Source organism: Carlito syrichta, unplaced genomic scaffold (assembly GCF_000164805.1).
Source record: "Carlito syrichta isolate Samal-C Ts95f unplaced genomic scaffold, Tarsius_syrichta-2.0.1 Scaffold304770, whole genome shotgun sequence".
NCBI lineage: Eukaryota > Metazoa > Chordata > Mammalia > Primates > Tarsiidae > Carlito > Carlito syrichta.
The window spans coordinates 431,694-443,083 of NW_007248866.1; the positions used below are offsets into that span (position 1 = coordinate 431,694).

The 11,390-nt window shown below is 52.5% G+C and overlaps 2 protein-coding genes across 2 annotated transcripts; one reads left to right on the forward strand and one right to left on the reverse strand.

Moving 5' to 3' along the window:
- Positions 1 to 4,424: 4,424 nt before the first annotated feature.
- Positions 4,425 to 6,741, forward strand: SLC16A11 (solute carrier family 16 member 11). The gene is made up of 4 exons (XM_021713862.1): positions 4,425 to 5,037; positions 5,305 to 5,448; positions 5,603 to 6,370; positions 6,463 to 6,741. Exons 1-4 carry the CDS (start codon positions 4,836 to 4,838, stop codon positions 6,690 to 6,692), a joined length of 1,344 nt encoding a protein of 447 aa, XP_021569537.1. The 5' UTR covers positions 4,425 to 4,835; the 3' UTR covers positions 6,693 to 6,741.
- A 1,052-nt stretch (positions 6,742 to 7,793) lies between these two features.
- On the reverse strand, positions 7,794 to 11,383 carry SLC16A13 (solute carrier family 16 member 13). The gene is made up of 4 exons (XM_021713861.1): positions 11,215 to 11,383; positions 10,961 to 11,104; positions 9,032 to 9,769; positions 7,794 to 8,250 (listed from the first exon to the last, which is right to left on the reverse strand). Exons 1-4 carry the CDS (start codon positions 11,369 to 11,371, stop codon positions 8,054 to 8,056), a joined length of 1,236 nt encoding a protein of 411 aa, XP_021569536.1. The 5' UTR covers positions 11,372 to 11,383; the 3' UTR covers positions 7,794 to 8,053.
- Between the last annotated feature and the right edge of the window lie 7 nt (positions 11,384 to 11,390).

The following is an 11,390-nucleotide window of genomic DNA, read 5'->3' on the forward strand; positions in this document are numbered from 1 at the left end:
CTTGCGGTGGCCGGGAGCGGCCACTGCACTCCAGTCTGGGTGACAGAGTGAGACTCCAACTCAAAAAAAAAAAAAAAAAAAAAAAAAAAAATAGATACACTTCCAGATCCCGTGGTCCCAACACAAATTATGTATAGTGCTTGACCCTCTCTTATGATCTCCCTAAATACACTATCTGAGCCAGGCATGGTAGCAGCTGTAGTTGCAGGTACTTGGGAGGCTGAGGCAGGAGGATGGCTTGAATTCAGGAGTTCAAGACCAGCCTGAGCATCATGGTGAGATCCCATTTCTAAACCAAAACAAAAGACACTACTTGGCTCAGCATCTGCTTCTGGGACTTTCTCCATATGGGCAGGCATTATTAGTTTAGTTCATCAGTGACTCTTCTTGTGATATTCCTATATTATGTGGTGCACCTCACTCATCTTTGGCACCTTTGGGGGTGAAAAATCCAGAGATCAATGATTCAAGTTCCCATCTCCAGGCCTCGTGGCATAGGGGCAACGTGGGGGATGAAAAGCAGAAGACAAAAATGAATGATTTCACTGCAGGCTGAGAGATACTCTGATTGGGTTAACATAGGCAGATTAGGAACTGGGTAGACAGGGGTGGCTTCCCAAAGGAGGCCTTGCTGTGTCATCAGTGGATCCTCATCACCCCTAATGGCAGTGTGCCAGGAAAAACAAAACTTTGGCATAAATATGGACATCTTTCTGGAGAGTTATATTTTTTCTTGAAGTCTGGAGGGGAAAAAGTTAAATAATTTACCTAGTCATTTAAATAATTATTTTCCTTTGAAGACATGCATTGCACATTGTTATGAATTAGAATACAAAATTCCACATGAGTTTTCAACATAAAAAAGGTATTTCAAAGAAATTTCCCACACACGAAAAGCCAGAAACCCCAGACTCTCCATACCTCTTGAGAACCATGGCTTAAGTTCTCTCTTCTCTGTGTTCAGCTTCCAACATGAGTGAATGCTACTGCATGGAAATCTTGAAGTATCAGTCTCTGGAAAAACATCTATATTCCTTAGCCTGGCCTTTGAGGTCTTTCAGAAGGGACCCTCTGCCCCAGAAGCTTCATCCTACCTTATACTCCTATACATTCTCTGTTCTCTACACAGAGACTATTTATAGCTCCCCAAACAATAAACAATATGCCAAGCTGGTTTATGCCTATGTGATTTTCCATAAGCTGCTCCCTTTGCCTAGAATGCCCCTACCCACACATCCATCTGGCAAACTCCTACTCATCCTTCAAGACCCAGCTCAAGGGCTCCTCTTCTGTGAAGCCTCCCAGCAGGCCTAAGCAGGATGAGTCAGTTCCTCCCATGCACCACTCTATGGTGTATGTGGCCCTCTCCTTGTGCTGAGATTTCTTTTCTTTATCTGACTGTTCTTCTGATTTGACTGTGGGGGCCGGGAGGGGAGAGACTATATCTTATTCATATTTGTATCCCTAGCCCAAAGCATAGCACCTGGCATGGCAGATGCCTATAAATATTTTGTATAAAGGATTAAATGAATAAAACATCTGACTTCTTTCTTGTCTTTTGTTTTTAGAGTCAAGATAGGTAGGCCAAAATTTTCTCATAAAATTTGGAAAATGCTAAGGAAACCAGTCACCACAAGAAAAAAAATAAAATTTCCATTTAATCTCTTTATAACCATTCACATTTTATAACCCATGTGGTTCCACTGAGAACTTACCAGACCAGTTTGGTTCCTTGACCTTGAAGTATTAGTAAAAGTGGCCACACGGGAAAAGTGGTGCTGTATGGTCTAGCCAGATTCCTTGAGTCACAACAATGGTAGTAATGGGGCCTAACACATATCATATTCGGGCACTGTTCTAAGTCACTTACTTATACATGTATACGTAGTGACTCATTTATTTTTATGTATTTATTTGTTTTTGAGTCGGAGTCTTACTCTGACGCCCAGGCTGGAGTGCAGTGCATGCTCACGGCCACCACAGCCTCTACCTGCTGGGCTCAGGCGATCCTTCCACTTTAGCCTTCCAAGTAGCTGGAACTACAGGCCTGTGCCACCATGCCCCGCTAGTTTTTTTTTTTTGTTGTTGTTGTTTATTGTAGAAACGAGGTTTCACCATGTTGCCCAGGCTGGTCTCGAACCCGTGGACTCAGGCAATCCTCTCGCCTCTGCCTCCCAAAGTGCTGGGATTAGAGGCGTGAGTTGCCACACACGGCTATAGTGACTCATTTGATCCTCCTAACAACCCATCCAGTGGCTACTATTATTACCTCCATTTTAGAGATGAGGAAACTGAAGCACAGAGAAGTTGAGTAACTTGCTCACAATCATTTAGTGGTAGAGCTGGAATTCAAACCTAGAGAGTTTAGCTTGGGAGCCCATTCTCCCAAACTCTATCTATATTACCTACATTAATAAAAGATGGCAATTTCAGCTAAGAAAATAGGGAACATGAAGTAGAAGAGGAATGTGTCCTTTTCCAACCAATCACCCAGTTCTAGGCTGTGGAAGTCCTTCGGCCTTCATAAGTATCCTGCAGGGGATACAGCGGGCCCAGTCTTTTCTTTGACTGCCCTGCCTCTTTCTACTTCACCTTGGAGACTGAGGAGAACATGATTAGTTTCAGTTGGCATCATTCAGCTTGGAGCAGAGTATTCATCAGCCCTTTCGGGAAGTGGACTCCCTGCCCTCCTAGGGGGCTGAAGACCCACTGGCTCCACCTCCCTGGTGGCTTTCACAACAGCGCTCCAGGCTGGGGAAACTGGTGGGGCCACTTTCCTAGGTGTACCTGTCAGGATCTTAAGCCTTCATGGACTCCAGTACCTGATCCAGGACATTTCAATCAGAAAGCATGACATATATAAAATATCCAGGAGCGAAAAAAGGCAGGGATGTCCACGGAGCTGGTGAGAAGGTAATGGATGGTGGGAGTGGGCAAGAGGAGGGAGTGGAGTAGAAAGGCAGCCCAGGTAAGCCTTTGATTATTGTGAAATCAAACACAAGATAGAGAAAAACAAAATAGAGAAATCTGATTTTTCCTCCTACAGGCAACGGAGAACCATTGAAGGTCACGCTGTGTTTTTTGGGTTTACAGTTTCACTACTTAAGAAGTTGTTTTTCTGCCAGGCTCGGTGGCTCAGCCTGTAATCCTGCGCCTTGGGAGGCTGAGGTGAGTGGATTGCCTGAGGCCACGGGTTCAAGACCTGCCTGGGCAACTTGGCGAGACCTCATCTCTACAGTAAATCAAAAAATTAGCCGGGCATGGTAGTGCACACCTGTAGTTCCAGCTAGATCGCTGGAGCCCAGCAGGTTGAGGCTGCGGTGGCCAGGAGCGGCCACGGCACTCCAGTCTGAGTGACAGAGGGAGACTCCAACTCCAAAAAAAAGCTGTTTTTCCTTTTCTCTACATGCAAATACTTTCTCAACAATTGGGAAACACTGCCATCATGTGGCCATCAGTAGATGCATGTTCCAAATAGTAAATTGTTGAATTTTCTGTGATGTTGGTTCATGATTAAACCAAAGGACCCATCTCTGGATTCAAACAGCAAAGGTAAAGCAACACTGACCTGTAAAAAAGGATACTTTCTATAAAGTTTTTCCAGACCTCAACACCTGGGTTCAATTCTCTGACTTATTACCTTGCTTTTAAACTCTAACCTAAATGTTTAGAGAGTCTGATCTCAAGGATCCTTTTGATTTCTAGTGAACCCTATTTTGGCCCTTTCCAGGGCAGTTTGCAGTTTTCCTCAACTGCAGCAAATTCTGTTTCAGGCTAGCATTGTTCTCCCTGTACAGTCCTGCGGTTGGACAGGCCTAAATTCAAATATTTCCACCATTCCCCCCCTCCCCCGAGTTTCAGTTACTGTATCTGTAAAATGGAGATGACACCTTGTTCATAGGGTTATTGTAAGGATGAAACGATAACACGTGTGAAGGCTGCCTGGCACATCACAGGTCCTCATATCAAGGAAGTCCTGTTCCTTCCTTCCATCCCTGAGGGCATGTTATTGTTGAGCATTGAGCAGGCTGTCAGTGCAGGTCTGTGATTTGATCCGAGCTTTACCTCCGCAACGCTCCTGAAACAAAACTAGTCATCCGCTCAGGTTTTGGGGACCGCCCCTATTTCCACGCGATGGCAGCAGCCCTGGGCTGGCTGGGGACTGCAATCCACGCTTCTCCTCCGTGCGCAGCAGGCGGCAGGTGCGTGGATGTGCGCCGGGTGGCGCCGGGCGGCACTCATTCCTCGTCGCTCCCGTACCAGGGGCTGGGGGTTGTGTGTGTGTGTGTATGTATACATAACAAATTTAATCCCCGTGGGACTGGCATCTGGCCTCACCCTCGGCTCGGCGGATCGGATGACTGCCTCAGCTCGCCCCCGCCCTCCGTAGCCCCGCGTCCCAGGTGGCTCGGGCCCTTGCGGTGATCTCTGTTTACCGAGAGAGCCAGTCCAAGTAGGGCTCCATCTCTGCACTCGCTCCCCTTCGGGCCCCGCCCGCCTGTGAAGCAGGGAGCAAACCCGGCAGAGTCTTTTCTCGCCCTTTCCCTCCCCCACCGCCCGGAGAGGTCGGGTAAGGGGGAAGGAGTGTGTGTGGGAGGGAGAGTCCCCCAGCCTGGGGGATCTGGCTGTCCCCAGTCCCGGTACCTCGCGCAGACCCAGGCGTTCCATCCCTAGTCCTGGTTCCCACTCCCTCCGCCCCCGCACTATCGTGCTCGGGAGACGTGCCCTCCCTGGGCAAGCAGCCAGAGTCGGCATCTCAGGGTTGCCAGCTCCCTAGCGGAGTCACAGACGTGAAGACTTCGCTCACGAGCGTCTCCTCACCTCCGCAGACGGCGATGACCCCCAAGCCTGCCGGCCCCCCCGACGGGGGCTGGGGCTGGGTGGTGGCGGCCGCAGCCTTCGCGGTGAACGGGCTCTCCTACGGGCTGTTGCGCTCCTTGGGCCTTGCCCTCCCTGACCTTGCGGAGCACTTTGACCGCAGCGCCCAGGACACTGCGTGGGTCAGCGCCCTGGCCCTGGCCGTGCAGCAGGCAGCCAGTGAGGGGGGACCCGAGGCGGGAGGAGGGAACGGGCTGGAGGGGCCTTGAGTGTAGTGGTGGGAGACCCACCTGATTACCAGACCCACCTGATTACCTGGCCAAGGGTGGCCGGCGGAACCAAGCCCCAGAAAAGAGTGAATCTTGAGGTCAAGGGAAGAAGTATTAGCCCGGAGAAGGAGTTTTAGGCCAGGTGCACCCAGTGAGAAGTGTTGGAAAGAGTTCGGGGTCCAGAGGCTTGTCTTCCGCTGACTCTGCCCCCTTCTAGGCCCAGTGGGCAGCGCCCTGAGCACACGCTGGGGGGCGCGCCCGGTGGTGATGGTTGGGGGCGTACTTACCTCGCTGGGCTTCGTCTTCTCGGCTTTCGCCCGCAGTCTGCTGCACCTCTACATCGGCCTGGGCCTCCTCGCTGGTGAGGGGAGTGGGCTGCCCAGGTCCCTCAGGGGTGAAGGTGGGGATAGGAGCTTGTTGGGGGCTCGGGGAGCGAAGGAGGCGGAGAACAGGGCTGGGGGTGCCGGGGCAGGCATCCCTGGTCCCTGCCCTCATCCCGCCCTGTTCCTTCGCAGGCTCCGGCTGGGCCCTGGTGTTCGCCCCTGCCCTCGGTACCCTCTCGCGTTACTTCTCCCGCCGTCGAGTCTTGGCGGTGGGGCTGGCACTCACCGGCAACGGGGCCTCCTCGCTGCTCTTAGCTCCAGGCTTGCAGCTCCTCCTTGATACTTTCGGCTGGCGGGGTGCCCTGCTCCTCCTTGGCGCTATCACCCTCCACCTTACCGCCTGTGGCGCCCTGCTGCGACCCCTGGCCCTCCCAGGCGACCCTTCGGTCCCACCCCGCGGCCCCCTAGCTGCCCTCGGCCTGGGACTCTTCACACGCCGGGCCTTCTCAGTCTTTGCTCTGGGCACGGCCCTGATTGGGGGCGGGTACTTTGTCCCCTACGTGCACTTGGCCCCCCACGCTTTAGACCGGGGCCTGGGAGGATACGGGGCAGCGCTGGTGGTGGCCGTGGCTGCGGTGGGGGACGCGGGCGCCCGGCTGGTCTGCGGGTGGCTGGCGGACCAGGGCTGGGTGCCCCTCCCGCGGCTGTTGGCCGTGTTCGGGGCTCTGACAGGGCTGGGGCTGCTGGCGGTGGGATTGGTGCCCGTGACAGGGAGCGAAGAGGGCTGGGGGGCCCCCCTGCTGGCCGCGGCTGTAGCCTACGGGCTGAGCGCTGGGAGTTACGCCCCGCTGGTTTTCGGTGTGCTCCCGGGGCTGGTGGGCATCGGAGGCGTGGTGCAGGCCACGGGTCTGGTGATGATGCTGATGAGCCTCGGAGGGCTCCTGGGCCCTCCTCTCTCAGGTAAAGGCCACAGCCGAGGGAGCAGATCTGCTTACAACTACCCTCTGCCCGTGGGTTCTGAGGCCTCTAAATTCCTTTACCCCTCGTCTCAGGATTCCTAAGGGATGAGACTGGAGACTTCACCGCCTCCTTCCTCGTATGCAGCTCTTTCATCCTTTCCGGCAGCTTTATCTACATGGGGCTGCCCAGGGCGCTACCCACCTGTCGTCCAGCTTTACCTCCTGCCACTCCTCCCCCTGAGAGGGGGGAGCTGCTTCCGGTTCCCCAGGCTGCCCTGCTCTCCCCAGAGGGCCCTCACTCCACTCTGGACACGGCATGTTGATAATTTTCTTGTTTGAGACCCTCCTCCAATAAAGAATTTTTATCTGGTTTTCCTGAAAATTCCAACTGTCAGTCAATCTAGGACCCTGAAAATTTTCTACATAAGATATCCAAAAAAGCTGGTTGAAAAGAAAATAATCAGCCGGGCTTGGTGGCTCAGCCTGTAATCCCACGCTTTGGGAGGCTGAGGTGAGTGGATTGCCTGAGCCCGCAGGTTCGAGACCCACCTGGGCAACTGGGCAAGACCTCATCTCTACAATAAATAAAAAAATTAGCCAGGTGTGGTAGTGTGCGCCTGTAGTTCCAGCTACTTGGAAGGCTGAGGCGGAAGGATCGCTGGAGCCCAGCAGGTCGAGGCTGCGGTGGCTGGGAGCGGCCACTGCACTCCAGTCTGGGTGACAGAGTGAGACTCCAACTCAAAAAAAAAAAAAGAAAAAGAAAAGAAAAGAATCCCAGCAGGCCCTGCATGTGGGGGAGAGTGTCTGTCTAGCCAATTCATTTATCTTTGCCCAAGACCTTGCTATAACAGGGAATCTTTGAAAAGTTGTCAGTCAGTCAGTTTCAGTTTGGTGGAGGAGGTAGGGAAGGATGCTCATGGGTGCTACTGTTCCATCTCATTTCCCTTACCCTGGTACCCAGACCTCCCAGATGAACTCTTTCATGCATTTCAATCTCCTATGGGACTGGGAGAAATACAAGAATCCTAAGCCCAGAGGCCCAGAGTTCAGCTCTATCAGCTATCTCCCCCGCCAAGCTATGCCAACACACATACCCTGTGTCCTCACTATTCTTTCAATTTCTTCCCTAAGTAACAGGGATAAGGAGGAAGAGGGAGGTAAGTGGTGGTAGGCAGGAGGAACCATGGCCCAGAGAACAGAGTCCGGGGTTAAAATGCTCTGGGTCACCAAAGATTCTGGACACCTCCCTTCCACTCTCAGTCATGACTCCATCCAGCTAACTCAAGCATATGTATGGGTCCCAGCTCTTTTTGAGATTATGATTGTTATCCAGTTTTCTTATTCAGTTTTATCTCAAAGGGACACCAGTTGTTTCCCAAAAATCTGTCTTCGGGGAAGAAACTTTGGAGGCAACTCTAGAGATATATAAAACATGATAAACCTTTGATTTTCACAGTTGATTCACAGCTCAGTGGAGCAGGGACTCCTGGATCCTTCAGAAAAATTGGAGGAGCAAAGGAAGAGTAATAAAAAACAAAATATGAAGGGTTAGCACACACATTGCAGGAGCTCCAGGCCTGTTCTGAGGGGAGGCAGACCAAGAATTTTAAGGCACTGCAATTCTGTGGATACAAAGATGGGGCCTGGTGCTGGCTTTCTGGGCTTGACTGCCTCTTTGTGGAGTTCAGTTCTCTTCCAGTCCCTCCTTGGGCAGGGGGACTCTGGTATCCAATGCCTCTGTTACAGGGTCCTGGGGCCTGGAGGTAGTAGCTAGGAAGCAGAAGTGAGGCAGCGTGATGAGAACTCCACTTCCTGCAAGAAGGAATGCCCCAGCCACCACAAAAGAAGCCGTGTAGTTGCCTGTGACATCTCGGAGGTAGCCTAGGTCCAAGAGAGAAAAAGCATTTACATGATGTTTGCTGGGGCTGACAGCACAGACATTTTTAGGTGGAGGGAAGACGCATCACTTTGGAGGAGTTGGAATTCCCAAGGCAGGGTTGGATAATTTGAAGGTGAGGAGAGGAGCTTGTTGGGGGCTGGGGGAGTGAAGGAGGCTGAGAACAGGGCTAGGAATGCTGGGACAGGCATCCCTGGTTCCTGCCCTCATCCTGCCCTTTCATTCGCAGGCTCTGGCTGGGCCCTGGTGTTCCCATTCTATCCTTCAGAAAGGGTCTCCAAACCAGCCTATGGGAACTTGTAGATCTGGATTGAGCCCGGCATACCTGTGCCTTTCCTTCTGGCAACCGTGACCCTTCTACACCTTCAGTTAATGGATAAGAGGAAAAATGTTAAAGGACTGAAGGTTCTGACCTTGAGCCTGCAGAACTTTGACCAGATGCCTCAGACACCTTCGGCTGAGGCCAAAGGGAAGACACTGGAATGCTATGTCTGCCCGGGTTCAGCCAGGTCCTCTGAAAACACAAGTGGTAGGCCCCCTTCCAAGGGTTCCACTGAGCCCCTCTTTGTCTTTCCATGCAGCCCTTCCCAACTCCAAGTTCTTTTGCCCTATGGGCCCATTTCTGGGATGCTATGATTGGCCATGTGGGCTGTGTATGTACCATACCCGAGGGCAATATTCACATATACTATAATGGGAATATCTCCCTTCCCCAACAATGGAACATGGCAGCCCTGGGCCACTTGGAAATCCCAGACCCCTTACCTGACAGAGGAGCCCCCAGTAGACCCCCGATGCTCTCTACCATCTGCAACAGTCCTAGGCCACAGTAAATTCTTCCAGTCCCTACTAGTTCAGGCAGCACAGAGAAGGCCACTGGGGTCAGGGCCCCTGATGTAAAGCCATAAGCCACAGCCAGAGCCACCAGGGCTGTGGGAGCCCGAGCTACAGGGAACAAGGCTAGTGACACTCCAGTCAAGGTGGTCCAGAGCATCAGGAGTCGTGCCACAGGCCCTGGGACTGCATCTCCCAGCCACCCAGAGGCCACACGCCCCACAAGGTCAGAAATAGCAGCCACTGAAAGTAAGAAGGCAGCAGGTAGGGGGTCCCAATCCAGGTCCTGGAGATGGGCCACCAGGTGGACATAGGGAATGAAGTAGCCAGTGTTGACCAGTGTGAGGGCAATGGTGTACCGAAAGAAGGGGCCATGATGGAGGAGGGAGGTGAGTTGGGCCCCTGGGCCTCCCATAGCAAGGTCCTCAGCCAGAGACAGTGGGCGGAGGAGAGCACCACAGGCCACGAGGTGAAGGGAGAGGGCAGACACCAGCAGCAGAGCCCCCCGCCAGGCATACTGGCTGAGCAGCCATTGGAAAAGGGGGGCAAATGCGAAGGAGGAGAGGCCGACGCCTGTCAGTGCTAGTCCAGTAGCTAGGGATCGACGACGAGAGAAGTAACAGGACAGGCAGGCCAGGGTCGGAGCGAAGGTCAATGCCCAGCCAGAGCCTGTCAAAAGGAAGAAATGGGGTTGAGGACTCAGTAATCCCCTCACTGCCCAGCAGTAGAATGTAGCACTTCTTTGTGGGCCCACAGACCTGCGTTATAATCGTGGCTCTAACACTTTCTATCTAGCTGTGTGATCTTGTGTGTTTTACTTACTCTCTCAGCCTCAATCTCATCATCTGCAAAATTGGGGTAATACACTTTTTCAGACTGTGTAGGATTAGAGACAACGTTAGAGAAGTAACTAGCACAGAACTTTGGAGTTAAACCTGGGCTCTACCATTTCTAGTGATGAGACCTTCATTTGCCAAGTTACATAAGCTTTTAAAGACTTTCTGGACAGTGCAGTGACTCACACCTATAATCCTAGCACTTTGGAAAGCCAAGGCAGGAGAAATTGCTTGAGGCCAGAAGTTTAAGACTAGCCTGGGCAACATAGCAAAACCCCATCTCTATAAAAATTTAGCCAAGCCGGGCTTGGTGGCTCAGCCTGTAATCCTGCGCCTTTGGGAGGCTGAGGTGAGTGGATTGCCTGAGCCTGCGGGCTCGAGACTCGCCTGGGCAACTTGGCAAGACCTCATCTCTACAATAAATCAAAAATTAGCCGGGTGTGGTAGTGCGCACCTGCAGTTCCAATTACTTGGAAGGCTGAGGCGGAAGGATCGCCGGAGCCCAGCAGGTCAAAGCTGTGGTGGCCGGGAGCAGCCACTGCACTCCAGTCTGGGTGACAGTGAGACTCCAACTCAACAAAAAAAAAAAAAAAAAAAAAAAAAGCCAGGTGGAGGTGGAAGGATCTCCTGAGCCCAGGAGTTCAAGGCTGCGGTGAGCCATGATCATGCTACTGCACTCCAGCCTGAGCAACAGAGACCCTGAATGGGGGGAGGAGGGAGTGGTGGATTTCTTCGCTGTGAATAGGATAATGATATATATATTTCACTGACACAGTAGGTAGTAGTTCTTTTTACACTAAAGTCCCACTAGCCCTGGGCTTGTATACCTGGTTTCAACATCTTTGAATTTTCTAATTACTCGCCATATTAATCGTCTTACTCCCTATTAAGAAGTTCCTTCTGGGCAAGGGTGTTAACCAAACTTTCCCTCAGCACTTCCCCAAGCCTTTTGGAAGGAGTAGGAAGAAGGTCTAGAGCCAACAATCTAAGCATTTGACTCTCCTGCCTTTGTCTAAGGTCTCACCTGAAAGCAGTCCAATACTGAGGTATAGGTGGGTCAGGGAGGTAGCAAAGGAGGCGAGCAGCATCCCCAGCGCAGCCAAGATGCCTCCGGTCATCACCACGGGCCTGGGCCCGAACTTCGTGCTCAGGGCACTGCCTACCGGGCCTGGGGAAGTGGAAGGCGTTCTGCGAGATCTCCGGCATCCTCCCCCAGTATTCCCCCGCCCCCCGACCTTCCGAGGGTCGCAGGTCGCCGGATCCTGGCGCAGCACTCACTTCCAAACTGCTGCATCGCGATTCCTATGGAGGCGATCCAGGAGACGCGCGCTGCCTGCTCCTCAAACGCCGCCACAAACTCCACGAAAAAGACGCCAAAGGAGCGGAGCACTCCGAACACCAATGCCGACTGGAAGAACGCTGACAGCACTACCATCCATCCCCAGCCCCCGTCC

Bases quoted from the DNA above. Each gene is read 5' to 3' on its own strand.
- SLC16A11 (XM_021713862.1), top strand. From the start codon at position 4,836: ATGACCCCCAAGCCTGCCGGCCCCCCCGACGGGGGCTGGGGCTGGGTG. The intron at 5,449-5,602 runs GTGAGGGGAGTG...GTTCCTTCGCAG, and splicing joins CGGCCTGGGCCTCCTCGCTG to GCTCCGGCTGGGCCCTGGTG. The intron at 6,371-6,462 runs GTAAAGGCCACA...CCCTCGTCTCAG, and splicing joins CCTGGGCCCTCCTCTCTCAG to GATTCCTAAGGGATGAGACT.
- SLC16A13 (XM_021713861.1), bottom strand. From the start codon at position 11,371: ATGGTAGTGCTGTCAGCGTTCTTCCAGTCGGCATTGGTGTTCGGAGTG. The intron at 9,770-10,960 runs GTGAGACCTTAG...TCCTTTTGACAG, and splicing joins CAGTATTGGACTGCTTTCAG to GCTCTGGCTGGGCATTGACC. The intron at 8,251-9,031 runs GTAAGGGGTCTG...TCTTGGACCTAG, and splicing joins ACTGGGGGCTCCTCTGTCAG to GCTACCTCCGAGATGTCACA.